The sequence below is a fragment of the Podarcis bocagei genome, assembly GCF_964188305.1.
Source record: "Podarcis bocagei genome assembly, chromosome: 12".
Classification (NCBI taxonomy): domain Eukaryota; kingdom Metazoa; phylum Chordata; class Lepidosauria; order Squamata; family Lacertidae; genus Podarcis; species Podarcis bocagei.
The window spans coordinates 13,528,705-13,556,382 of record NC_138137.1 but is presented as its reverse complement, the minus strand read 5'-3'; the positions used below and the strand labels follow the sequence as shown (position 1 = coordinate 13,556,382).

The window sequence follows — 27,678 nt, the reverse complement described above, 5'->3', positions numbered from 1 at the left end:
TACATATATGAGTTTGTACATATAATACAATTGCAATTTTGGAACAAACAAACCTCCATTTCCCCCCATCATGCGTATATTAGCTTTAAGTCTTGGTTTATTATTATTTCAAATACTTTTTTAAAGATCTCTTGCCATTTTGTTAGTTACATGAACTTGGAGAGATTGAAATAGAAAAAAGGTTGGTGAAATAACCATTGTCGTTATAGATAACTCCACACACACACGTTTGTGTTTAAGTAGCTGGAGAGAGGTGTGAATAACCCTTTAACCCTCCAGATGTTACTGAACAACAACTCTAATCAGCCACAGTGAGCATGGCCATGGATGGGAATTGTAGTTCAGCAACATCAGGAAGGCCAAAGGTTCCCCGCACCTGCCTAAATTATTTGCTCAATTTTTACATAATACTTATTTGTAAAACAAAAATACTGATTGATTTCTCCTCCCGCCCCCAAGTGGATCTGGAACAATAGACACTACAATACTTTTAACTGAAATTAATGGAAAAATAACATTGGAGTACGCTTAATGGATGTGTGTTGCACCACAGGACAAAAAGTTTCTGGTGACACAACCAGTTCCTTGCTTTGGAACAATTCATCATTCTGATCTAATAAGAAATTTTAAGATACTATGTTCTTATGCAGAAAGCAGCAATTCAACACCCACTGTCATCAATACTGGCAAATGAACAGAATACATACCTTTGCTCCACCTGACTCTAGAAGACGTTTGAAGCCTGCTTCCTTGGCTGGGTCAACATTCAAAATAACTTTCCAACCCCGAAATGCGCCCTACAAAGATAGAGCTATTAATATGTGTATAAACACATGAACACATACTTATAAAATGCTACAAATTTTTAAAGCAAGTTTAGCAACACATTTTCTAAAAGTAGTTTAACAAGTTAGAATGCTTAACGTCAGTAAGTCAGAATGCTGTTTTACTACACTGAAGTACATCTCTTGAATATATAGTGATATAACATACCTTTTTATTTCTTTATTCACTTTTTGTTTCTATTTTATTTTGTTCAGGAAAGGAATATTTTCAATTTTAAAAAATTAAATAAAAATGAATTGCATCTCTCCTTACAGTCACAAAGTGTCAATCAATCAATAAATAAATAAAAACTGAGAGCTACTTTCAAAAAACTCACTACTCCTCAGGAAAAATACCTCAGTAATGCCAGCTTCCTCTCGCCGTCTTTGTATTATTTTCCTCCACCTCATTGCTGCAACTGCTAAATTCCTCTGGGATTCAGTTATTTCAGATGCAACACTGAGTATGGAATTACTTCCCCATTCAAAATCTTCCTCCTAATGGGTGGAAAGTCTCTTATTCACTGCAATTCAGTCAACAACATGAAACAAGAAAAATCCCAAAAACAAGAAAGCTATACAGTATTTTATAAACAAATAAAATACATGTAAAATTTACACTGGGTGCCCTTTGAGATATTTTTTTAAAGGGAAAGCATGCTTTTAAATTACCCAAGTTCAAGCACCACTCAACCTAAATAATGAATTCTCAGCTTAAATCCATGGAGTAGCTAATTAAAGTGGAATTCAGTCATTTAAGACATTGCAGTGAGGCAAGATTTCAGTTCATTGTTTTCCCCTCATGTATATCCCTGCCTCTATTCCATGGAACTCAAGGCAGAATATGTACAATTTCCCATCTAGACCCTGCCCAGACCCAGACCTACTCAGTTTCAGCAAATTGACCACATCATTTGCTTTCTGATCACATGCTGCTTTTGTAAATTATATCAGCTTCATTTATGCCTTTGCACCATGAATGGTGTTCTGATGTTTTAATCTCTGATATTTAAGTTTTGAATTTTGTATATCATATGTTTTCATTTTGTAAGCTGCTGACACAGATGTGGGGAAAAGCAGGTTACACATTTAAAAACAAAAACAAATACAACACTAAAAGAGTTTTTAAAACAGACTAAAATTTACTTAAAAGTATGCCGTACCGGTAGAAAGGATTGTACTGTTCTGCATGCATCCAGGTAGGAGCAATGAAGTACCCACTTTCCAGCTGCCATTGATGCCAAGAATTTCTCATTGCCAATAGGGTGCCCCACTATTGTGTGGGTACACCTAGGGTCAAAGCACTGCTTCTCAAGCACCACTCCACCTAAAGAATGGATTTTAAATATAGTTATTTTTACAAGCAATTCCTACTAGGGGAAGGTCAGACATAGAAAGTGATGAGGTGTTTTGTAACACAACAACAACAACCACCACCAGATGGAGCTCCGATATGCTCTGGTCACCGATTTCTTACCCAGCTCTTCAATCATATGGTAATAATCAATCCGTGCCTGAGGGCGAACAGAAGACAGCTGGAATCTGTATTCTTTTTTTGGTTCTTCAGCAGTCATTTGGTCTACTCTAATGACCTGAAACGGTAAGTTTGGAGGAAAGAGGAAAGGACAAAAAGATGTAATTGATTCCCAGCAGTTTGTCCCATTATCCATTTAATTCAGTCACATTTTTAAAAAACCTGTTTGATAAGCCCCTAAAGAGACTTGAGTTACATATTTGTTATTTTAAAAAATCATTCGATATCTTTGCCCGAGTCTCTACTAAATGGCAAGGTATACAGTAGAAGCTATTTATTCTGATCAAGTATAGCTGAATGTATCAGAGCTGAAGTCTATCTATATGAAATATGCATTATACAGTAATTTAGCAGGTAGCACAAAGTCAACAAGCACTACATGAAATTAAATACCTCCAGATATTTCAACCAATATGTCAGACCCTTGAAATCTTTGCAAAAATCATTCCTGAACTCCTAGTCCCAATAATGAAATTATTTTAACAGAACAAATCACAGGTACTTCCTATTTCCTTCAACCTCTCCATTATTCTTGAGCTGGCAGGAAAAAGCAGGTTGCATATGGGATTTAAAGTAATTGCCAAGAAGCCACAGGGATAAAATGATTACTGTCTGCTGCGATCTATTATCTGTATGTTAATATTAAACTACTACCAACTTCAAATGAAAGTTCAAACGAACACTGGAGTACAACTTCTCAATGCAAATATTAATATATGAATCAGCATGCTGTCATAAGGCATACATTTGTTTTTGGCTGAGGAGCCACAGCAGGATTTGCCAAAGGAAAGGCAATGGCAGGAGCCAGCGGAGTTGGGATCAGACTATCTTCTTTCACAGGGATTTCTGGATTTCTACAGTCTGGAAGCTTTGGGACCTCAACCCAATCTGTTTTTGCAGGTTCGTCAATTTCTACAAAGAAAAAAACCCCATCAAATCACTAAAGCAGGCAAATATAAAACTGAACAGTTCTCAAAGGAAGCCAAGCAGAAAATGAAAAGGAGAGGAAAAAATAATGTATTATTTAAATCAGAACCTTCAAAAGTGGCAGCTACAATCCAAAACATGTAACCCTGTTGATTTAAATAGCCTATAAATGATCAAGACTGCAGCCTAAACTTACAGGAAATCCTTGTTTTACACAGGGGTTCCATTCCAGACCCCCATTTGTGTCGGTAGAGCACATGTAAGCCCGCTCCACCCCTTTTTATGACGTTTTAGGGCTACTTTTTGGTTCAGTGCCACACGAGTGTGCGTGATCACACATCATTCGGATGCGCCTAAATCGGGAGTCGCCTGTGTTTGCCTACACATGAGAAGAGACTGTAGAACAAAATTATCATGTATCCTTAATGCTTTTGAAGTGCCACATAAACCATACAAAGTATAAAAAAAATCTCTTATTCATAATTCTATCATGTGAACATTTGGTTAATCAAGCCCTCCTTCTATCCCTGGATACCGAAGACAGCTTCAGCCTTTCCTTTACCCTCATATTCTGTTCCAGACACATCCTTAAGGCCAATTTCTCAATTCCTTCCTACCCCTAAATATTTGGGGTGAGGAAGGTGTTTCAAATATACATGAATAAAAAAAGCAAGGGGTTGTTTTTTAAATGGATCATCATTGGTATCCTCTGACACAAAACAAGTATATAGTTAGCTGACAACAAACTACTCTACACTGGAATACACAATTCCTGGTAGCAACAAAACTGCGTAACTATTAGATTGGGCCTAGCAAAAAATAATAATAATTGTACATCAGATGGTAAAACTGTTTATGAATTCTTATCATTGTACCAGTGGTGGGGACTCACATGACTGAGGACTCCACTATACAAAGGAAATCTTCATTATATATAGAAAATATGCCTGAGCTTAATTCTAACCTAGACTTCCCCCCAGACACGCAGCATTTAAAAACAAAACAAAAACAGGGAAACCTTCAATAATACAACTACACATCTACAGTCTTAAGTGAGCAAAATCCAGGGAATTTTTTTAACCATGAAAACCAGCTATTTCAACTCAATCACACTGTTTTCTCTTCTTACCCATTTCAGCAATTTCCGTATCGGTAAAGGATTTTGTAACCGAGAGGTCTCCAGCGTTTACTGCAATAGGTTGAATTTGTTCAGAACACTGTGAGGGGCTGCTGGGCCACTGAAGGTTACTAGCAAGCCTTGCCCGCTCTTCTCTTGCAGTGGGGTCATCCCAAATAATCTGTTCACTCTGTGATGGCTCTGTGTTGACATCCATTGCTACCTGGTGTGACTGCCTAAGGACCAAAATGAACAATGAGGATGTGCACTGCTTTAATAAGTATACAGAGTTCTCTGTACAGCAGAGTTGGAAAACCTCTGGCCCTGGTTTTCAGCTATGCTTTTCTGGAGTTGTTGGCAGTTTGAAGTCCAGCAACATCTGCAGAGTCACAGGTTCCCTAACCTTGTGCAACAGTAATGAAACATATTGGATTAGAACAAGCTTAGGTTAGCTGGACTTAGGTTACAATGCAGTCAATGGGATAAGTTAGTCTCTTGGGACTAGCATGGGAGAACTGCATTCACAGCTGGGCATTTAAAGTTTCTGTTGCAGACACTTGCGCAGCTGATCAGACAAGTCACTTTTCTGTTTAGAAATTTGTCATTCAGTCACACAAGCAGCTGCAGCAAAAACCTCAGAAGACACCTCTGGCTGCCTATGCGTAGCTTCCTAGGATGGTAGCCCAGAAATTCAAGATGTGTTCAAAATGTCACATAGTACCTTAGGGCTTCCAAGACTCGGCTACGGCCGTTACGAACAGAACGAGGGCCATCTGGAGTTGTCGGAGAATTGTCAAAGCCGTTCCTAGACAAAGATTTTCTTTGTCCTTGAAACTTTGCTAGTGATGTTGCAGTCATGATTTCCTGTAGCTGCCTTTGAAAGTTCTCCCTCATTTCCAGAGTCTGTGTTAAAACTGGAGGTTCAAAAGAAATGTAAATAAATAACAGCTCTTTCTACTTAAAATATGTCAAATGCCATGTAATAAAAGCCATGTGGGCCCCTTCTTCACTGCTTATTAGTTATGCATACTTTGCCCTTCCATATTCCGTACATTTCAAGAACTCACTGAAAATTCTGCCCCTCATCCTAAGGTCCCAGGGGTGGGTCACACAAATTAAAAATACAACATTAAAAACAGATTACAATCACAAGAACAGGGTGGGTTCCAAAAGGTCTGCGTAAAGAAGTGCGTCTTCAGCATATGGCAAAAACGGATGGTAGACGCCAAACAATACAATAATGCAAACAAACAGTTACCTCCTTTTGATGCATTTTCTTTTTCGACAGAAACTGCCTCAGTCACTTGATCCATAGCAACATCTTCTATATCATTAGCATCCAATGACATTTTAGCATCCAATGACATTTTCTGAAACAGTTGATGTTCAGGTCTTACACAAGTCATATCTCAGAACAGAAAAAGTATGGCAATTTGTCCCGTGTTCATTATTGATGCAAGGAGAACTGTATACAAACTTTACTAATAAACCCAACAAAAATATTCAACAGTCCAACAAAAGTAAATCTACTTCCAGGTTGTCACTATGACATTAACACAGGAAGTTGCCTTATACCAAGTCAGACCAATGGCTCACCTCGTTCAGTACAGTGGTACCTCAGGTTAAGAACGTAATTCGTTCTGGAGGTCCGTTCTTAACCTGAAACTGTTCTTAACCTGAGGTACCACTTTAGCTAATGGGGCCTCCCACTGCTCCCATGCGATTTCTGTTCTCAGCTTGAAGCAAAGTTCTTAACCCGAGATACTATTTCTGGGTTAGTGGGGTTTGTAACCTGAAGCGTCCGTAACCCGAGGTACCACTGTATTGTCTACACTAGGAATGGGCTGAAACTTCTATGTCCCCTGAACACTGGCCATTCTAACTGGGGAGACAGTGAAGTTGAAGGCAAACAACATATGGAGGGTCCCCACTTGTGGTCTACACTGACAGCAGATCTCCACGGATGTTTCCCAAGCCTACCTGGAGATGCGGGGGCTGACCTACATGCACCACAGATATTCTACCATTAAGCTCTGGCCTTTCCTCCAAGTAGCTGAATGTGGTCATATAGCAGTCAAATAGTTTAGTCCTTTTACTTTCATAATGTTGTGAACACTAACTGCCATATCTACAATAAATTGAAACTTTCGGCATTTATTAGATTACAGAATTAGCATAATCTAAGTGAAAGCAATTGCAGAAAGCCATTCACTGTTATGTTATTTATTCATCCAGGTTAAGGTTACCATAATGATTTTAAAAACATACACACACAAATTGCATCTACCATACCTCGTCTTCCTTCCCTGTTTTTTCAGATGAATCTAGCCGATCTGAGAATCTGTCATCTTGAATACCACTAATATTCAAACTCATTTTAGGGTTATATGTGTAAGGATAGAGAGATTCAGGCAGCCGTTTATATTCCTGTGCACTCTGGAAAGAGTTAGTAGGGAGAGGAATTAATGATACAAACTTAGAGCAAGGAAGTGAGCAATTTTATTTTATTTTTGTTAAGGAAACATTTCTTTTTCTGCCCAGCCAAGAATAAATATGTTCCTCAAAAATGTTACTTTGCTGGTAAAACAAACAATTCTGTGGCAGCTTTAAAATTAACAATTTTGCTGCGGCATAAGCTTCCATGAACTAGAAACTGTTTCACTGGATGCATGAAATGTTTATTCTCTGTTACCAGAGATTGGGGGGGGGGGAGAGGTGGGACCCTCTGGGGAGGGTCTCTTCGCAAGGCAAAGACACAGTGAGGCTTTGCGAAGGCCTCCCACCTAACAGCTGACATGTGGGTTAGAGAAGCATCAGCAGCCACTGCTTCCCCACACCTCAGCTGCGCAAGTCACACGAGTTGCAGGGACAGGGCGGCTTGCACAGTTGACATGTGGGGAAGTGGCGGTGGCGGCTGCTGCTCTACCCTGTACATCAGCTGTCAGGCGGGAGGCCTCAGCAAAGCCCCGCTACGCCTCTGGCTTGCAAGAAAACCGTCCCCAGAGCCCAAAGAGGATGTCCTCTTTGGGCTCTGGGGAAGGTCTCCTCGCGAGCCAGGAGGACTCACCAGGGTGCTCCCAAAATAAGCAATTTCAGTTGCATGCACAGAAGTGTGAAACATAACCTTAGCGTAAATTGTGCGTTGCCTGCACGCCACTTAAAAATGATAGTAATTAAGTGATAAACAGAGGCTTTAAAATAAAAGTAAAAGCCTATCCAGGGCAATGGAGCAAGAGGACAGATGAGTGGGGGAACTCAAACTGGGAGCCACACAAGACAGATGAGAGACACCTGAGTTGGAAGACAAATACACTTTGGAGAGCTGAAAGAAAGACAGGAAATGAACTGAAGGGCTGAATGGTAGAGGAATAGATATCCAGGAAAATGTGCTGTTTACAGTGTATGTATTTCTGGCTGCTACTTTGCAGGGTCTTCTATTATTTCCTTTTTGGTCCTACACCAGTCATTGGCTACTTAGTACTGCCACACCAATGGAAACAGCACTGCCCTTAAAATCACAAATACAGTGGGACCTCCGGTTGTGAACGTAATTCGTTCTGGAGGTCTGTTCTTAAGCCGAAACCTTTCTTAACACGACGCGTGCTTTCGCTAATGGGGCCTCCTGCTGCTGTGCCACTACCGCTCGCATTCCGGGGCAAAGTTCGCAACTAGGGGCATCTACTTCCAGGTTAACGGAGTTCATTACCCGAAGCATTTGTAAGGAGGACAGTATGTAACACGAGGTTCCGCTGTATATTACTCAAGAGTACAAGTTGCCAATGTGGTGCTCTCTAGATGCTGGGCTCCCAACTGTCCTCAGCCCCTAGCTAGCGTAGCCAATAGTAAGGGACAATGAGACTTTGAATCTAACAAAATATGGTGGCCGGCATACTGGCAACCGCTGACTCAGAGGCTGTGTTTCTCACTTAATAGCACTTTCACCTCATTCTCTTTTAGTGCAGTGCTTCAGCGACATACTGAGTAGCATACAAGCAGCAGGTGACAAGTCTTGCTGAAACACAATCAAGCTTTTGAAATACAGATGGACCTTAGAAGAACTGCAGTGTAAGCACACAAATATTGCCAAGCTACATTTATAGATATATGAAACAGAAGTAGCACACATGGCACTTTATTTGCTGAACCCTTATATTGCATAGCCTTATATTGCTTGTAGACTGGCATGCCCAGAATACTCCTTATGAATGATATCCAACTAAACTCAGAGTAGGCTCACTGAAATCAATTGACTTTAGCCTTAATGTGATTAATGTAGGCTGTCACCCCATATATGCCCGATTTTTAAAACAGATTCAACTCACATTAAAAAAAGAAGTCAGTAATGACATGTTGTGCAACCTTCCCCTTTCCCCATCCTTGTGTTAGGAAAAACCTGTTTCTCCATACCTCCAAAAGCCAGTGTTCCGACACTACATGTATGCCCCTTTCTTTAGCAGATTTGTATTCCCGGTTACTATCATTTTGCCTTCCTTGGTAGATAAAATGAGTTACAGTTTCATCAAAGCACCACCTAAAAGATACGAAAGACATGTTAAACGCCACGTTAAGTGATTTCCAGTTCTGGGAATGGGGGGCGGGGTGACTTGTGGTTATCATGATGCCAACTCAACATTACTAACACCTGCACACACCCCAAACTGGAACAGCTCTTAGAAATAACATCCACCATTATCACATGCAGGAGGGTCCACATGCCTCACCCCGAGAAGACCAGGGATGCTGATCATTTTCTATGGTAAATATGCCAATAATATTTTTTTTTAAGAATCAATCAGTCGACAAACATGGTGATTTAAAACCGTCCTTCAAAACCATGATCTGTTTTTCAGAAACATAAAATAAATGTCCACCTGGTAATTCAAATTTAATAGTCACATTTTGATGGACATCTTTCTAAGGTAGCGGAGGAAGCTGCCTTATACTGAATCAGACATAGTCACCCATTAACTCATTACTCTTTACTAGCAATGGCACTCCGGGGTTCAGGCAGAAGGTATTTCCAGCCAATGCCAGAGCCTGAACCTGGGACCGTCTGTATGCAAAGTAGATGCTGTACCACTGAGCAATGGCTCCTTCCCAGGGTTATTCGCTGTGTTACATTCAAAAACTGTAACAAATTTAATTAATTTATTCAATCTTTTAGAAAATAGGTTCTCAAATGAGTTACAGGTCTGCAAGTTTTATGGTCTGCAAGTTACACAAAACAATCACAGAAAGTCTCAAGCTTCCATTGATTCCAATAACTTACAAGGCACAGCCACTTATCAACAAATATAGTATACTGAATGCGACCACTTCTCATATGCATCATATCTATTAATTTGTCCCTCTCTGTACTATCATTCCCATCTAGTTGGAGTTTGTGGGTTTTTCCACTTATACACCCAGACTTTTTTTTTTATAGATTTTAATAGATTTGTTATTAGAAATTTCATATTCTTTGACACATCAGCTCCTATCCATTAAATCAGCGTAGAGCTTAATACCAATCATAGCCATATAACACCAATTATTTGTCTCTAAAAGTCACATGTCATCTGGCATTCCCACCACATATGTAAGAAATTGGCATTTATAGCTGAAGGCTTCCAACACCAGAAACATGCATCTACGTGAATTTTATTAAGTGTAGCAAGTGTCAGATATCACCATAATAATATATACTGAGCTTTCTGTATTGATAGGCTCAGTGAAGAGTTCTTTACGGAGTTCCAAATCATACTCCATTTTCATTCAGATACAGTAAATCTGAGATCTCTATTCAACCTAGATCTAGTTATAGGTTTCCTTCTTAGCTTCTGCTCATGGTTTGTTTAGAAACAAACCATGAGTCCAAGGTTCGGATGACACAAGCCAGATAATGGCTGTTTTTCCACCAGTGCAGCAGGGGTGAGGAATATGCACCAGCATACTGTTCATTCACATTAAACCACAATTTATTTTACCTATGGTTCAGTGTGACTTGTGAAACAGACCAGTGAAATAAATTGCCTTACCCTCAAATTCCTCCCTCCATTTTCCTTTTTGAATTATGTGTACTAGACTGTAAACCTGAGGGCAGGACCATTACTGCTTTTTATCTTTGTACAGCAACTAGAAAATTTTAGGCACTTGAATCACTATAATAATTTCAAGAGCTAGATGTCAAAGTCTTATCAGTGAAGAATTCTGTTAACTGCACGTACCTGTAATCTGCTCCAAGGGAAGCAGCAATGGCATTCAGCTCGCTCTGCTTTTTACTGAGCTTCTTACTCACACATATGACAACATCAGCGAGAGGCTTTGGCTCCTCTTCCTGTTCAAAGTAGAATTAGCAGAAATGTAGTTCAGGGTCACATTTTCAAGGGTGAATTCACTTTGTTTGTAATGTAATGAAAGAAAAGTTATTCTCCTTCCTTTCTCCTTCAATGCAATAGTTCAGCAATACCAAATTCATGAACGTATCTCTAGAAATGTAGTGCCAGTTATGACAGCACTGATTATTTGTTAATAATTATAATAATTTTTTTTATTTGTATCCCGCCCTCCCCAGCCAAGGCCGGGCTCAGAGCAGCTAACATCATAAAAACAACACAATATGCATAAAAACAGACATCAATTAAAATACATCTTAAAATTAATTCAGACAAGTTAGGCAGGTGGCAATTATCAGGCTGGAATGGAGGGTGGTTGATACTTGCCAAGACCAACTGTTTCCACTGATCTTAAAAGGACATGTGAGCGGGTTAAAGGATTTGGGGTGGGGTGGGGTGAGTGGGAGTGAATTGAGGTGACCCCTTCCACTGCCTATTGATAACAAGTGATTGGCAATGTCAAATGAGACAACACTGGTCATCTACATGTTCAGGAAGTACAAGCGGAGCCCATGGCTGGTTTGCAGATTAGAACCAACGTGTGTAATTTCACTTCTTCCAGTTGACACACAACCATGGTCACATCCCTCCTCTCCCCACTGAGCCATGCTTACTTCCAAATGCAATTTGAATTCTGCTGCATTTAACCAATCTTTCTGTACAAACAAGCAGCACCCAATTTATGCTATATATGCCCAATCAATCTAAAACCCAAGCCTACCACTTGTTGAGTTGCAACTTTCAACTGAGGGCTTGCAGTGAGAGCAGCTGCTTGCCGAGAGCTGTTTGCCAAAGCCACTTTTAAGTTCCTGCCAATGACTTCTGAAAGAGGAGTACTCAGTTTTCTTTTTTGTGGATTAGAGCTCCCTGGAGTTTCCAAAGCTGCTAGCGCATCCTGAAAAGCAATTAAAATGCACTCATTTAACTGTGCATAGGTTCTCTGCTCAAAGGGATGTTCATGCGATAAAAATGTTTTACAAGTTATTAAAGGTAGTTTACACATTTCTTCTAATTCAATGATAATCGTAGTCGTCATCTAATAAATAAACTGGGAATAGAAAGGAAGGGGATAAAAGAGGGAGGCTGTTATAGGCCAAAGAAGATTTGCAAGGTATTTACCTTTACATCAAAAGAAGGTTTGAACAGCTTGTCTTTAGATAAAAATTTAGATGGTGTGTCAAGATGCAGGGATGGTTCCTTCTGTACTGGTTTCCCCGCTTGTGAAGGGCTTGGCTTGTTACCAATTTGATGTGAGACAACCCTCTGGAAAGCTTTACTCTGGAACCGATTCATATCCAGAGGTGTCACAGCTGTTCTTCTCCCAATTTCAAGGAGACTGCTGGGAGGGTCACGTGTATTTGGAGATGCAGAATCCATCTCTGCCTCAGCTGGATGATTTGTGAAACACTCTTGTTTTTGTTGAGTAAAAAATAAAAATAAAATTAAAGCACCATCATTGTTTTTTACTTATTTCTTTTGAATACAGTTTTTGTAATAGAGCATCTAATTAGGTTCTTTTAGCTAACACATTTTTCAGCTTTTGTATGGTGCTAGGGATGATGCTACAACCCACCTTTGGTAAAGATCTGAACCAATAGTGGGTCCTGACCTACCAGCAGAAGACCAATGCTAACACTGCTTTTCTCCTTTCACAGATGGAAGTGAACATTCTAGGTCTTTTCTGGTTGTGTCTTCTAACTGTGAAGGACTGTGCAATTCAGGACCTATGCTACCAAGACTTGGGGGGGGGGAGGGGAAAGGAATTCCGCTTATAGTGAGGGTTGTGTGGAAATTAGGGTGATGAGTGGTTACTTATATGTTTGCCCTGGTTAGCCAGGGGTTCGCGGGGGGGGGCACACACAGATAATTTATCCAAGTGAGCAGAGTCAAATTGCAACTCATATTCATCATTTTAAATATTTTATTTATTGAAACAAGGAATCCATATTGCATAGATTAGGAAGCACCATGTAAAAGTTCTAAGCTCCTAAAAAATCTCTCTTAAAATCTTACAGTCTCAATACTGAACAGCTCCAAGAATGGAGTCTAGGGCAACATAAATAACTTAGGTCCATTGATTTCAATGGCTCTGCTCCCAAGAATGACTAATGTTGGATCACTCATAGCATTTCACATATCAATATGCTGCCAGTAGATGATCAGGATTAGTAAGCACAGAATACGTCTGCCTTACGCAATCATGCTACTGAACACACCTACAAAGCTTCAAATGAACCAACCTTCAGTGTCTATATTGTCAATCAGGAACTTGCTGTCGTCAGGCTTCTTTCCTGTCCTTGCAGACTCCAGCAGCCAAGCCATGGTAACAGCAGGAAGGTTCCACTTCTTGGCAGCTTCATACTTCGAACCTTCCGGCTCTTTCACCACCAGGTGGGTGCTGACAAGCATTCCTTTCCTTGGGTTGGCTTTTCTCACAAAGAATTCTTGCACTCTGTAATCAAAGCCAGGTGACATTTCCATACCAAGCCACACTACATTAACCTTACAATAAGATCTGAACGCCACTTCATATATGCTCACAATATGCTCGCCTCCTTAAGACAAACACAGTGATTTAAAGTGATAAATCACAGTAAGTACATTTCAACAGCAATTTCCATCGCTGAATTGATTTATTTTTTTTAAAAAACACGTTTTCTCCTCTCTCCAAAATCTATGAATTAATTTATGGGGAGGGTTGTGTCCCTTTTGTATCAGAGGGAAAGTCTTGATTTTTTTGTTCCTTTTTAGGTGTGTTGTTTGATGAAATATGTTAAACTGTTCTGTATTTTTGTACGTATTCTGTATTTATAGATGTATAAAATTGTGGTGGGCCATGGCTCTGAGCAACAGATTCTTACCCCTTTGATATTTTGGAGGGGAAACATTACAACTTGATTGTACAAAATTAACAAAAAAATAAAAACATAACTACATACCTTGCCCCAAGCAAATGTGCCAAATATATTAAAGAATCTCTTTCTGCCCCATTAAACTGACTGAAAGACAATACACATTGTTGTAACGGAGTGTTTCCTTCCTTCACTGGCACAGGTGTGAAAAGTGGACTCGATTGGGGATCTAATAGGGACTGCTGTTCCACACACGTCACCTAAAGATGAGGAAATAAAGATTAACCAATAACCTAGACATTCTTTCAACTACAATACAGAAGTTCTGAGACAACAAGCCACTGTACTCTATATACAATGTTGCTGGAATCCATCCATCTTGGGAGACAGTGCAATACACTCTATATCCAACTTTCTGGGACTGTAGTAATGCTGTTACACATATTTATTTGGTAACTGTCTAGTTGTTTAATGCAACTGGGAAATTAAACTATGGTTCAGTACATAAAGCTACTATTTATTGTTTTGTAATTGTCATAATATTTGGCACCACAATTCATCTGCTTTATTCAGATGTATCAAACAATTAGCTGTAGCAATTGCTGGATGACATTTGTTAACCATCTTCCAGTGAGTCTCTGGGTTCAGTTTACGAGTGTGGACAGATCAGATATCTGCAGCACATGATTTTTGTGATTGGAACAGTGATAAATAGAACAGAAACATAAAATACATACAGTGGTGCCTCGCAAGACGAAAAGAATCCGTTCCGCGAGTCTCTTCGTCTTGCGGTTTTTTCGTCTTGCGAAGCAAGCCCATTAGCAGCTTAGCGGATCAACTGATAAGCGGCTTAGTGGATCAGCTGATAAGCGGCTTAGCGGCTCAGCGGTTAAGTGGCTTAGCGGATCAGCTGTTAAGCGGCTTAGCGGATCAGCTGTTAAGCGGCTTAGCGGATCAGCTGTTAAGCGGCTTGGCGGATCAGCTGTTAAGCGGCTTGGCGGATCAGCTGTTAAGCGGCTTGGCGGCTTGGGAAAAGGGGGGGAGGAAAAAAAACCCGCAGGAACTCGCAAGACATTTCCGTCTTGCGAAGCAAGCCCATAGGAAATTCGTTTTGCGAAGCACCTCCAAAACGGAAAACCCTTTCGTCTAGCGGGTTTTCCGTCTTGCGAGGCATTCGTCTTGCGGGGCACCACTGTATTTAAGATTCCTAATTTAGTGAGGTTCTCTGTGTGTGTGTGTGTGTGTGTGTGTGTGTGAGAGAGAGAGAGAGAGAGCGCACATTATTTTGGGGTATGCCATCCCTCAATGCAAATTTAAAGTTGGCAGCAACATTTTTTCTTTACTGACAACTTTTCTTTTTGCACATTCCATGTATTATCCTATGACTTACACTTACCAGCCATGTATTTGTAACCACATCTCCTACAGTTGATTCCACGTTGTAGCCAAGTAGAGGAACCACAGCATAGTCAGCAATAGCTTTACTTTGCGGAGGCAGAACCTTCCCACCATTCTCTTCAATCAGAGGCCTCATGCAGGATTCATCCTCTTTACCAAAACCCAGAAGGATGAACCTCTTTCTGTTGAACAAGGCTCCTTCAATGACTGTAGAAGTGTCTGCCAAGGAACTATGGCTGGCACGGAACTCTTTTTCTTCTCGAAAGGCAGTGTGATCAATATCACTGTAGTTATTGGCATCAACTGGAAGAGGGGGAAATGTTGCTTCAAAACAAATATTAAAGTGAAGATGTGTTGATCGTGGAAATGAGAAAACGTTCTCCAAGTTACTAGGCTGAAGAGATGTTGAGCTGGAGTCCTATCACTTCTTTACACATTCAAGAGGTTACCTTCTTTAATTACTGCAATCCACCAAGCACTTCTTCCACACAACTGTCTCTCATTTTTGCAAATGCTGAACTCAAGACTTACACCCCTCCAACATACAAACAAGCTACACTGCAACCAACTGAACACAACCAACCAAGTTCTGGACCCCCCTAACCTCTCGCAATGTTAATATATATAAACACTGGTCCTATCCACGTGATGCTGATATAGCTCCTATACTAACACTTCTGTAGAATGAAAGAACAGCAGCCCCCCATCTCTCTCCCTCCCTTCTCTCCCCCCCCCCCACTGTACTTTCCTCTGCTTATTTGTCTGTTTTGTAACACAAGAAAATCTTTAATAAAAACTATTTTTTAAGAGAGAAAATGCTGAACTGTTTAGTAAGCCCCAGTTTTTTTTAAAAAAATATATGTGATTGTGTAGCAGCCAAAGAAGCACCAAGTAAATCATGCCCCACATTTTAGAAGCAAAATGCACGTATTTAAATGAAAATATGAAGAGGTTCCACGAGATGGGCTATATTTGCCCCTTAGTTTCCCTAAGAGTCAGGGTGACTGGGGGAAGGGAGGCAAAATAGGGAGATGATTGAAAAGCAAGTCCTCAGAGAACAATTAACAGAGGTGGCAGAAGGCCAAAGGAATGCAGTGGCAAATGAAAAGAAACAGGACAACTAGAGATAGAAAATCTGGGAAATTTTACACAGGCTCTAAGGATAAGATAAATTGTAAGGTTCTGGTGGAATAGTGAGGGAGGTCAACATAAGGGAGCTGTAGATAGGTGGGGATACTGGAACAAGGAGAAGAGGCTACATTGCGTAGCAATCTTACCCACTGTGGACTCATTAGCTGAATACTGAGACAGTAGAGCTTCGTCTGCTTCTGGAGCCTGCACTGTTCTCACAACTTCTTTCTTTGAAAGACTGCTTCTTTTTGGAAAGATAGGCTGCTCTAAAACTGGACTGTCAAGTGGCTGGTAGTTTGCCGAAGTGTACTGATCCTCAGGTAGTAAATAACCTTTTCTAAAACATTCCAACAACCACTTTGCTGTCACAATATATGGCCTATAAACCAAAAAAAAATAAGTTACTATGGGCAGGAGGCTATAGGCTTCCATAAAGGAGCAACCATATTGACATTGCTGCAATGAAGCACAGGCAAGGAGAATTTTTTAAATATAAAGAAGTGGCACACACAGATGTGTCCAAAACACACCCTTTGATACTGTAACAATAAAGACGTTATCTTGGGAAAATATGTGTAATACATGATCTGCAGTCATAATCCATGTTTCTGTCCCTATATGTTCAAGTGAAATCAGAGGGCTTACATTTACTTCTTTGGACAGGAGCACCGTTACAGAGAATAAAGCCCGTAAGACAATCACTTTCATTTAACTCTCTAAAACCTTTTTAGTAATTTATACTGAAATATACACGTCAAAATGTGAATCACTGCACACAAAAGGATATGCAATGGGGAGACAATTTATTGTTATAAATATTTTAATATTAGGGCCGTATGCTGGCAGAAGTTAAGGCTCCAATCCTATACCCATTACCTGGGAGCATATTCCAGTGAATACAACAGGACTTACTTCTGAGTAGATATGTATAAAAGGTAAAGGTAAAGGACCCCTGACAGTTAAGTCCAGTCGCAGACGACTCTGGGGTTGCGGCACTCATCTCACTTTACAAACCAAGGGAGCCAGCGTTTGTCCGCAGACAGTTTTTTCCGGGTCATGTTGCCAGTGTGACTAAGCCGCTTCTGGCGCAACGGAACACCGAAACCAGAGCAGCGCATGGAAACACCATTTACCTTTCCGCCTATTTATCTACTTGTGCATTTTGGTGTGCTTTCAAACTGCTAGGTTGACAGGAGCTGACACTGAGCAACGGGAGCTCACCCCATCACGGGGATTCGAACTGCTGACCTTATGATCGGCATGCCCTAGAGGCTCAGTGGTTTAGACCACAGCGCCACCTGCGTCCCTATAGATATGTATAGGATTATACTAAAAAAAGGTAAAGGTAAAGAACCCCTGGACAGTTAAGTCCAGTCAATGGTAACTATAGATGTTCATCTCGCTTCAGGCCGATGGAGCCAGCGTTTGTCACAGACAGCTTTCTGGGTCATGTGGCCAGCATGACTAAACTGCTTCTGGCACAATGGAACACTGACGAGTGCCAGAGCGCACAGAAAAGCCATTTACCTTTCCGCCACAGCGGTACCTATTTATCTACTCTCACTGGCGTGCTTTCGAACTGTTAGGTTGACAGAAGCTGGGAAAGAGCAATGGGAGCTCACTCTTTTGCATGGATTAAAACCACCAACCTTTGGATTATAAAACTCAAGAGGCTCAGTGGTTTAGACCACAGCACTACCCGCGTCCCTTTAGGATTGCACTACAAGACATGTTATTATCAGTACCTCTGTGTGGTCTTCTTCAAAAACAGTTTAAGTTCTTCATCATCATAGTCACCCACAATGACATGTGTCACATCTTCATTGAGTTGATTAAAACGAACACCACCTCCGGAGTTAATAAGCTTTCTCATCTTATCTAATTTTCTGCCACTAAAGCCACAAAGGTAAATCTACAAGAAAGGGTAGAGAAAAATCGTGGTTTACTGGCACACTGAGAGACTCCAAATTCAGTCGCAGCTTTATTTTAAATTATCTCCAGCAGCTTCCACTACTAAATCTGTAAGTCACTGTTCAGTACACATCACTTTCTGTACCTATGTCTCCTATTGATTGTCAACTTTTACAATTACAGGTTATCAGTAACCAAATGCATGAAGACAACTAATCTTGATTGTGTTTAAATCCATTACAAGGAAAACCACAAAGGAAGCAGCTAGGCTATGTGAGTGGTGTCCTAGGAGATAATCTTAATACCTTTAGCTACCTGTCCTGACTTTAGGACAGCAATGCTCCCAAGCAAGTCACTCATGAATTTAATACCTAATTCTGCTCAGCAAAACTCACAAACTATATAGTTTGAGGTGCCCAAAATGGCTGTATTCTCATCATCAGTATCATCATCATCAACATTTATTACTTGGGTAAATATGCACATGCACATTTAGACATACTCTGCATCCATCTAGTAAATCTTCAGGTGCTTGCAAAGAACTTGTATCCAAGTTGTTCAGGTCATCTGAAAAGGGATCCAGCCTGCTATCCATAGTAGAATTACAAGAGGTTTCATTAACACCGCTTAAATTAATATTTGAAATGTGGCTGACATCTGAGAGTGTTCGACCTTTGAATAAAATGCAGATAGAGACAAAAGTTAGGCGTTATTTCGGGAAAATTTTATATCTACTACCTTTTTATTTTGGTATAAGAAAAAAGGGTAAAATGCCAAGGTTATTATTTATTTTAGCATTTATTAACAACTAGCCCAGTTCTATCACACTGAATATAGTGGTCTGCTATCGTATATAGACAGAACTCACTTTCTGCTTCCTAATGCTTATTCAGGTCCCTCCAAGAAGACAGATTACTCAAAATAATTATTTCCTAAGTTATGAATTTTCTTCTGTCCTTAAGGAGAGAATGTGGACCAAAGAAAGAAGTGACAAGAAATTTAAGGGAATTCTTGTTTTTCAAGCTAGGATAGCTCAGTTGGAAGACCATGAGACTCTCAATCTCAGGGTTGGGCAAAAGATTCCTGCAGTGCAGGGGGTTGGACTAGATGACCCTTGTGGTCTCTTCCAACTCCATGATTCTATTAATCTAAATATATTTTAAGGCTTTAAGGATTTCATACAGTATTTCATACAGTGATTTAAATATGGAACAAAAACAATATATGGATGAATTATTTTAACTATAGAGAACACTTAAGGTTGCAATCCTAACACACATACTAGCACGTATAGCCCAATGAATACAATACAAGGGATTTTTACTACTGAGTAAGTACTCTGCATGCATTTAATCCTCAGTTTACTAACAACCACAGGCCTTGTTTTCCCCTTGGAATTATGGCAAGATACTGTAGTCATCCTGCATACTAACAGCAAGCTCATTCTCAAAGTGTGGATTATTATAAAGCCTAAACAACACCATCCATACACAACAGAGAGGTATCAACGGGCTCAGGAAAGCCATGGCTGGAACCTTAAACAAGAGCACTCCAAGCTACAACTTTTTTTTGCAAGCCCTACTTGTCTACTTGAAAAACACAACAAGGATGCTCTTGCCTTGGGCTCCAAACATTTCCAAAATAATAGAAAACCTAGACTAGTACACAGGTTGTCAAAGTTTATGAGCCAAAAATTCTGCAAAAATAGACATTAAAAGTGATAAATCAAATCATAATGCTATAAAGATCTCTAATTTTTATGTTCATAGAGAAGTTAACACATTACAGAACTTTTTTTTTTTTGAGAGTACAGATGTCATGACATTTATTAAGAGGCATGCTACAACTAGAGTTGTTAGAAAAAAAGTTAAGTATAGATACTCAAGTAATAATCAAATACACAAAACTTAAAAAAGAAATGGAGCATCCGGCAGTATACAGAAGTTCAAATTAACCATGCACTACGCAGTTAGAAAATAGGTTTCTTTAATATTTCAACTTATTTGCATTTATAACATCAAGTCATCTCAACAACATAAAATCCTTTTCCCCCTCCAATTGCCACAAGCTGCTTAACAAATGAAAGCTGGTACTGTTGCTTATCAAAATAGACAAGATAATTGATGTTTTTTTTAAATATAAAAACCATTTTATACTTGTTCCCAAAAACCTTTTTTTTTTGACAGGTAAAAAATGTTGTTATAAATATTTACAGCATTTTCTTGTGTTAAGATGAATATTTTTACAAACTTAAAAAGGGATTTGTGAAGACATGAAAAGGGAATGTTTTGACTCTTGCGCACATTACAGAACTTAATACTTACTATCGGGCTTGCAAGTTAGACTAGTAGGAGTTGATGTGCTTGGTGCACTTTCTTGCTTTGCTTTAAGGTCGACTGTGTACATGGATTCATCCTGGCAAAATCCCTTCTCAATGCTGTCAAAAAACCACTGGACTGAAATGCAGTGGACATTCCACCTTCTTGCACATTCATATTTCTGCCCTTTCCCAAGTACAAAAACAAATACAGTTAAAGTTAATATTAAAATAAGTTCCTCAGATAAATATATAGGGGCAGATATTCAAGCATTTTTTTTAAAAAAATAGCAAACGTTTGTTTCTTAATTCTTGTTTGGGGTGATACAGCACCCAAGATTTAAACACATCCTTAAGAGAAACCCTGAAGAAACAAAACATTGCAGTCAAACCACAACGATTTAAGTGTTGGTTTAACCATTCCGGCAATGCAGGAAGTAAAACACAGCTAGCAGAAAACAATGCATTCTTTTTTGTAATTATCAACTGTGATTTTAACATACTGTCAATTTGCATCCAGATGATGTTTCTTCATTTCAATAGAATGTATGTCCAAATAAATGTGCAAATGCATGGCAGCCTTAGTTTATTATTTTCAATCTATCACGCTGCTGTTACTCAAAGATATACATATGCCTGATTCCATTACACTCTCTTGCCAAACCATATGCAGATTTTACACATTGAATTAAATTCCTTGCATCATTTTCAGGTTCTGGAAAAAGCTGTTCTAAATTTGGCCAAATGCAGTCCTGTTAGTGATAAGACAGGTGGGCAGCCTTCAGTCCACTGGCAATAAGGCCCTTCTTACCTGTTTGCCCTCTGGCATCCCTCTACGTACTTGCCAATAATGGTGGTGAAATGAATGGATGGTGAATGAAATTGCATGCTTGTGTACAGAGTGGGGAGAGAGAAAATGAATACTTGAAGATGAGAGATATGGTAAAGAGAGTGATGAAGTTGTGCTCCATCTCCTTTCCAAGTTTGGTCCTACTCACTGCCAGCTCTGGGCTCACGCACCAGCAGTATGTGCCCACAACTGTTTTCCCTCCAAGATAATGTGGTCCTCAACTTCAAAAGGGGTATCTACCCCTAACACATAGAGTGTAGAGGGAATAAAATGGTTGCTTGTGAGAGTACTTGAAAAAGTATTTTCCACTTTTCCAAAGTAATGAAGTGGTTCAGTGGGGTTTTTTTAGTGTCCTTCCTTTGGGAAAAGAGAAGCATTTTCCTTCTGTTTATGTGAGATATTCCCTAACCCTTGATACTGAAAATTCTTCTCTATACAGAGTGAAAACGGAAGCATGAAAGCCAGAGGCTCACTCCCAGTCTCCATGTGGAAGGAGAAGGGAAGGAAAGGAATGCTGGAAGTGGTTGTGAACAATGGATTGCATGGCATTTTTGTTGCCATGAGGACTCTGTTCATTGATTTGTCAGACAGGACACCATAGATGGCAGCATAAACAGCTTGCTACTTGACATGTTTTGCAGCATGTCAAATTAAAACGAGTCTGCCTGCATTCAAGATGTGAAACCAAATTATTTTACACAAATACACAATAATCCTCCTGAATTCAACAATTTTTTTATTTTTTTTAAAAAATTACCTTTTGGTTCTTGAACAATAAGATGGGTACATTCATTCATCTTAAGTTGCCCTGTATACTGACCACCATTCTCGATAGTGATACGCTGGACTGCTTTTCGGTCTGCACTGCTTAAACCAGTCACACAGATTGTACAACCAAGAAACAAAGGGCATAGGTAGTCTTCCATATTGATGTCTGTGTATCTAAACATCCTGTTGGGAACAAGAGCAATAAAAGTATGTCTTGCCATTTCTCTTCATTAGCAGAAAAACAGAGTTGTGCATGAGTTAAGTAAAGCCAGTACAGAATTTAATGGCTATGCAACAGAGTCAAGGATATCTCATCATTCTTAGGTGTTTAAACCTTCTCCTATAAATCCAAGTAAAGAACAATACAGTATGTCTTTTTTATGTCAATGGTGGGAAGCTTGCACTTTGCAACATGATCAGTAACATATAAGTTTAAATTACTATTTGGAGAATACCGTACCATAGCTCAGAATTTTTCAAGTAGTCAGTGTTAGAAACCGAAATATGAAAGCTAGGAGCTAAATAGAACCTGAAACCTAGGTTATGGGTGCAACAACAGAATGTCTAGGTGCACTTTTTTATAACGAGAATACAAAGCTGAAAATGAATAAATGCAGCTAAAATATTATGTTCATTTTTCACATGGTCTAGTCCTTCCCCTGCCCACCCCCCTAATATTCTTAAGAGGGTTTCTTCTCCAGTCTTCAGAGAGTAGCTGGAAGTGGGGAGGCAGAAAAAGGTCCTCCTTTCCTTCCAGGCTGCAGTTTTAATATGAAATCTTAGGTGCCCAGAGCTCAGAAACGGCTCACGATAATGAAATTCCCTGTCGCAAAATGCACCTAAAACAATGGGAGTTTCAAACAGTGCAAATAGTATTACTTTTCTAATTGCACGAATGTAGTCTTACCTATGTTGGGATTTATCCCACAATGCTTTTACCCAGGAGGGAAGCAAAATGGGTTTTTTTAAGTTAGCAGCAACTAAATATTTCTTGCTTCCAACTTCTCCAGCTATAAGATGTGTTACTGACACATTAAGATCTCTATATACACGGCCGCCCATCATCTGCACATACTTGTGGACCTCTTCCTATGAAAGAGAAAAAACAGCAGCAAATGAAAATAAACCAAGACAAAGCAGATCAAATGAGGATTAGCAAAACACTATAAACAAAAACAATAATATGGTATCATAAAGCTAACAGAAGTACAGCTGAAATAGTGTCAGGTGTGCACAGCGCATTTAGTAGACAATACTGGCAGACTTAAGATGATTCAAGGAAAAGCAAAAATAAAAATAAAAAACATGCCTGTGATGCACATTTTTGTTGTAAAACACCCTTAAATCCAGATTGGATGAAAGGTGGTACATAAATGTTTCAATAAATATATAAAATAACAGACTCAAAGTAGGTCTTTTCAGACTGCAGAAAAAGAAGACAGGGAAGATTCATGATAATCTTGAAATGTCTGACAACCTTCCCGCACTGTCAAAAGAAAAGGACAAGTACTACTAATATGTATAAATTAGCAAAGAACAGATCTGTGTTACATATTACTAAAGCGTTCCTAAATCAAAGAGAAGGGCAACGGAATATATTTTCTTAAGGTATAAAATTGATGTGGTTTACAAAATTAGACATTTATCAATGGTGTTTTAAGCAAGGTAATGTTCTTGCTGCACTGAAGAGTTTTGGCCCTTCTGATCTTGATTTCAAGGCATCTATGGCAAATCTATCTACTTAGCTGAAATGGTGACATATCAAAAGACAATTTGACTCCTAGTTATGACTAGATGCTTACAATAAGATGAACACCCAACTCTTCAAAACACACCAATAAAAAAGAATTACCCTAGTTTCTTTTTGAAGGCTTGTACAGGATACAGTTACATCAGCCATTGTCATATTAAATACTGGATGGTCTGCCCTTGGCACACATCGCTGGTTCTGCATACAGTAGACAACTACTTGTGGTCCAACAATTCTGCAACCAAGCTGAAACAAGAGATAAGACAAAACAAGATGGTAAATAGGAACTTTTTCCTTAGAAAAACTGTTCTCCCACACTTCCAATACACATGGCACGCCTAAAAAAAAAGCTAATAATAAATAATAATAATAATTTATATCCCGCCCTCCCCAGCCGAAGCCAGGCTCAGAGTGGCTAACAACATTAAAATGATACATTATAAAATCATTTCATTATAAAATCAATTAAAATAAGATTAATGGCAACCATTGGGCTAGAGTTCTGTGTGGATTGCCAAAGGAGGGGGTCAGACAAGTTTGGTGCCAAGGTTGCAGGTTTGACCCCCAAATGAGACAGCTGCATATTCCTGCATTGCAGGGGTTTAGACTAGATGATCCTTAGGGTCCCTTCCAACTCTACAAATCTTTGATTGTGTGTCAGTACATATCTTGCAATACTAACAATATACACGTGGACAACTGTTCAATCAGATGACACTGGATTATTTCAGAAGGCAAATAATGACATATAAACCATCTATTTATTCATCCCATTTATAGTCCCAGTATCCACATTAGGTTCTGCTAGTCCAGTCTTCTTCAATGTTGGGTCCTAAGATGTTGTTGGACTCCAACTCCCATCATCCCTGACCATTGGCTAAGCTGGCGGAGGATGATGGGAGCTGGAGTCAAACAGCATCTTGCAGAACACCGTGCTAGCCTACACTTGATTCCCCCAGGAACATACAGAAATACTGACATAAATCTGCTCTCCGTGAAATAATTAAAAACAGAGGTGAGATACATCTACATCCACTTCCCTCCCCACCCGATAACATTAGTGTGTGTGTGTTAATTACAAGAACAGATTTTCAATTCCTTTAGAATTTATCAAGATACTGCATTAACAAAGTCACTATGTAAATAAAACACAAACCTTTTGAAGGTGGTTAAAAACAATGCCACTGAACTGATCACAAATATAAAGGGATTTGTCATTCTCTTGTATCCTCAGTGCAGCTGTATTTTCAAGAATCTGGAGGGATTCTTCTGACTGAAATTCTTTGATGGACTGCAAAATATAACAAAAGCAGTAGGCAAGTATTCTGTAGATTTGCAAACAGTTTCTTTGAATATAAATGGTGGTTGCACTGAAATATGCCTGTACTTGGTGATACTTACTAAAAACATATTCACATTCAATTCAAAATATTGGGCCAGTTCAGAAATAACTGTAAGCCAAACCATAGCCTACTACAAACATCTAGGTTCTCAGAGAGAAGATTGCAGCTGCTGCACTAAACCATAGTTTAGCTTAGAATTACATCTGAACCAGGGCTTGTTGTTTACGTTCTCTAGTCTAGACAAACTACAAGAGACAAGTCATAAAGCAAAACTTGGCTACAATTTGTGCTTTGTTTACAGTGAGATAAACCATAAAATTGCTGTTTACTTTTTCAACACACAAAACTTAATATTTAAAATACATATAAAAAGGTATTCATTGATCACATTACATTCACAGATCAACTCCACGTACTAAATAAGCTTACCTCAAGGGCCTGAAGGAAAAATTCTGAATTTTCTGCAGACTTTATAAACTTCACAAAATATGGTTCCTTGCTATTTTTCATTGTTCAACTAATGAAGAAATAGGAAAGCAGATTTAGCTTTATTTAGAAAGGAAAACTATTATGAACAGATTAGTGGAAAAATCAGTTGCTAGTGGAAACCTATGCATGCGGATACTATGGCACAGACCAGTTTTTACCAAACTATGTTGGCTGTTAGGAAGCACCTGTTTTCTGCTTACTTTAAAATACAGTAACAACCCATTTGACGAAAATCCCAATGTCCTCTTTACTAACAATGATCACTCCTGATTAGTTCTCTTTGTTTATATTCCTATCAGTTATTCATAAAAGACTTTATGAGAATATACAGCCTGCATTTATGTTTGCTGTCTGGGCAGTTCAGGATGGAGGCGCACACATTGCCCAGGCTTGCGCCCCAATGTAGCCTGATGTGGCAGGCAAGGCAAGGATGTTGCAACTTCCCAACAATCCCCCTTCAGGTAGGACTGCTGCTGAAGGCCAGGTGCTTGACGACACCTGTCCACTTCCTCTGCCATACATTGAGGAAGGAAAATGGGAGGCTGCTGTTGGCTCCAAACCCCATAGACAAAAACAAACAATGGCCAGGTGTATCTTAGGCATAATCTTATGTCGAGGCCCATTGCTCCCAAGGGGGCGGGAGGCAATTTGGTAGCTTGTTTAGACCAAGTTAATGGCCTTTTAGGCTTCCCTCCACGTGAATAGGAGCTCACTTTTTGAATACTGTAAAAAAAAAGGACCCCTGACCATTAGGTCGTCGTGGCCGACTCTGGGGTTGCAATGCTCATCTCACTCTATAGGCTGAGGGAGCCGGCGTACAGCTTCCGGGTCATGTGGCCAGCATGACTAACCCGCTTCTGGCGAGCCAGAGCAGTGCATGGAAACGTCGCTTAACTTCCCGCCGGAGCGGTACCTATTTATCTACTTGCTTTCAAACTGCTAGGTTGGCAGGAGCAGGGAATGAGCAACCGGAGCTCACCCGTTGCGGGGATTCGAACCGCTGACCTTCTGATTGACAAGTCCTAGGCTCTGTGGTTTAACCCACATTGCCACCCACATCCCCCTTGAATACTGTAGTAAGTATTTTATGTCACAGGAGCGGGGGCATCAGGATTTTAGAGATGCTTAGGAGGGGCATGGCCAAAAAAGGTGGGGAACCACTGGTCTAGGAGCCGGCTGGTTCCAAGCTAAGCACAGACAAGAACATGGGTAGGCAAGGCCCGGGGGCCGGATCCAGCCAGTCACCTTCTAAATCCGACCCGCGGACGGTCCGGGAATCAGCGTGTTTTTACATGAGTAGAATGTGTGCTTTTATTTAAAATGCATCTCTGGGTTATTTGTGGGGCATATGAATTCTTTCATTTCCCCCCAAAAAATATAGTCCGCCCCCCCCCACAAGGTCTGAGGGACCCTGCTGAAAAAGTTTGCTGACCCCTTGCTCAAGAACCAAGGAAGAGCCCTGCTGGGTCGGGGTCAAAGGCCCATCTTAGTCCAGCATCCTGCACCGCCGTTTGCAAGGAAGGGTGCATTGTCCTCAAGTGCACCAGGCAGCCAGCGCTGAGGGGACTCGATTCAGGTTGTGGGGATACAGCGGGACGGACCCACGGCCACCTGCCCCACACATCATATGGCAGGTAAAGGGACATGGCAGGCATTGTGCTTGGTTTGGGTGCGTGAATCATAGAACTGGAGAGCGGGAGGGGGACCGCAGACGCGGCCATCCGGGGAAAGGAGCCCCCACCGAACACCTCAGAAAGCTCTTCCTTGCGATGGGGGTTGGGAGCCCTCCGCTCCCCCCTCAGCCTCTCCTTGCCTCGAACGGCTCATAGCCGAAAGCCCCGACCACGACTGAGGCAAACTGGGCTGGGAGGGCGAAGAAGTGTGACGGGGTGGGGTGCCCGCCTACTACAGGGGCGAAAAAAGGCCGAGGCGACGCTCCCCTTCCGCTTACCCCGTCGCCTCAGCTCTCCGCCGCTGCTTCTTTCCTCCCCTCAGAGGGACCCAGAATCATAACCTCCCGAAGGCTGGCGGGAAAAGACGAGGAGCCTAAAGTGCGCGTGCGTGAATGACGCCTGAGCGCTTCTCTCGCGAGC

At 40.3% G+C, this 27,678-nt stretch overlaps 1 protein-coding gene across 1 annotated transcript in view; it reads right to left on the bottom strand.

Moving 5' to 3' along the window:
- Positions 1 to 27,678, bottom strand: part of TOPBP1 (DNA topoisomerase II binding protein 1) — a 29,689-nt gene extending 2,011 nt beyond the window's left edge. The window contains exons 1-26 of the mRNA XM_081165048.1: positions 27,537 to 27,678; positions 25,526 to 25,613; positions 24,910 to 25,044; positions 23,856 to 23,999; positions 22,911 to 23,092; positions 21,993 to 22,186; positions 20,393 to 20,572; positions 18,571 to 18,740; positions 17,903 to 18,069; positions 16,304 to 16,536; positions 15,025 to 15,329; positions 13,716 to 13,888; positions 13,017 to 13,228; positions 11,896 to 12,185; positions 11,498 to 11,671; positions 10,609 to 10,718; positions 8,810 to 8,933; positions 6,695 to 6,838; positions 5,661 to 5,754; positions 5,124 to 5,316; positions 4,415 to 4,638; positions 3,104 to 3,270; positions 2,302 to 2,416; positions 1,988 to 2,151; positions 1,182 to 1,322; positions 708 to 797 (exon numbers count right to left, since the gene is read on the bottom strand). Coding sequence (XP_081021174.1) covers positions 708 to 797; positions 1,182 to 1,322; positions 1,988 to 2,151; positions 2,302 to 2,416; positions 3,104 to 3,270; positions 4,415 to 4,638; positions 5,124 to 5,316; positions 5,661 to 5,754; positions 6,695 to 6,838; positions 8,810 to 8,933; positions 10,609 to 10,718; positions 11,498 to 11,671; positions 11,896 to 12,185; positions 13,017 to 13,228; positions 13,716 to 13,888; positions 15,025 to 15,329; positions 16,304 to 16,536; positions 17,903 to 18,069; positions 18,571 to 18,740; positions 20,393 to 20,572; positions 21,993 to 22,186; positions 22,911 to 23,092; positions 23,856 to 23,999; positions 24,910 to 25,044; positions 25,526 to 25,606 — 4,206 coding nt within the window. The 5' untranslated portion in view covers positions 25,607 to 25,613; positions 27,537 to 27,678. The remainder of the gene's footprint in view (positions 1 to 707; positions 798 to 1,181; positions 1,323 to 1,987; positions 2,152 to 2,301; positions 2,417 to 3,103; positions 3,271 to 4,414; positions 4,639 to 5,123; positions 5,317 to 5,660; positions 5,755 to 6,694; positions 6,839 to 8,809; positions 8,934 to 10,608; positions 10,719 to 11,497; positions 11,672 to 11,895; positions 12,186 to 13,016; positions 13,229 to 13,715; positions 13,889 to 15,024; positions 15,330 to 16,303; positions 16,537 to 17,902; positions 18,070 to 18,570; positions 18,741 to 20,392; positions 20,573 to 21,992; positions 22,187 to 22,910; positions 23,093 to 23,855; positions 24,000 to 24,909; positions 25,045 to 25,525; positions 25,614 to 27,536) is intronic.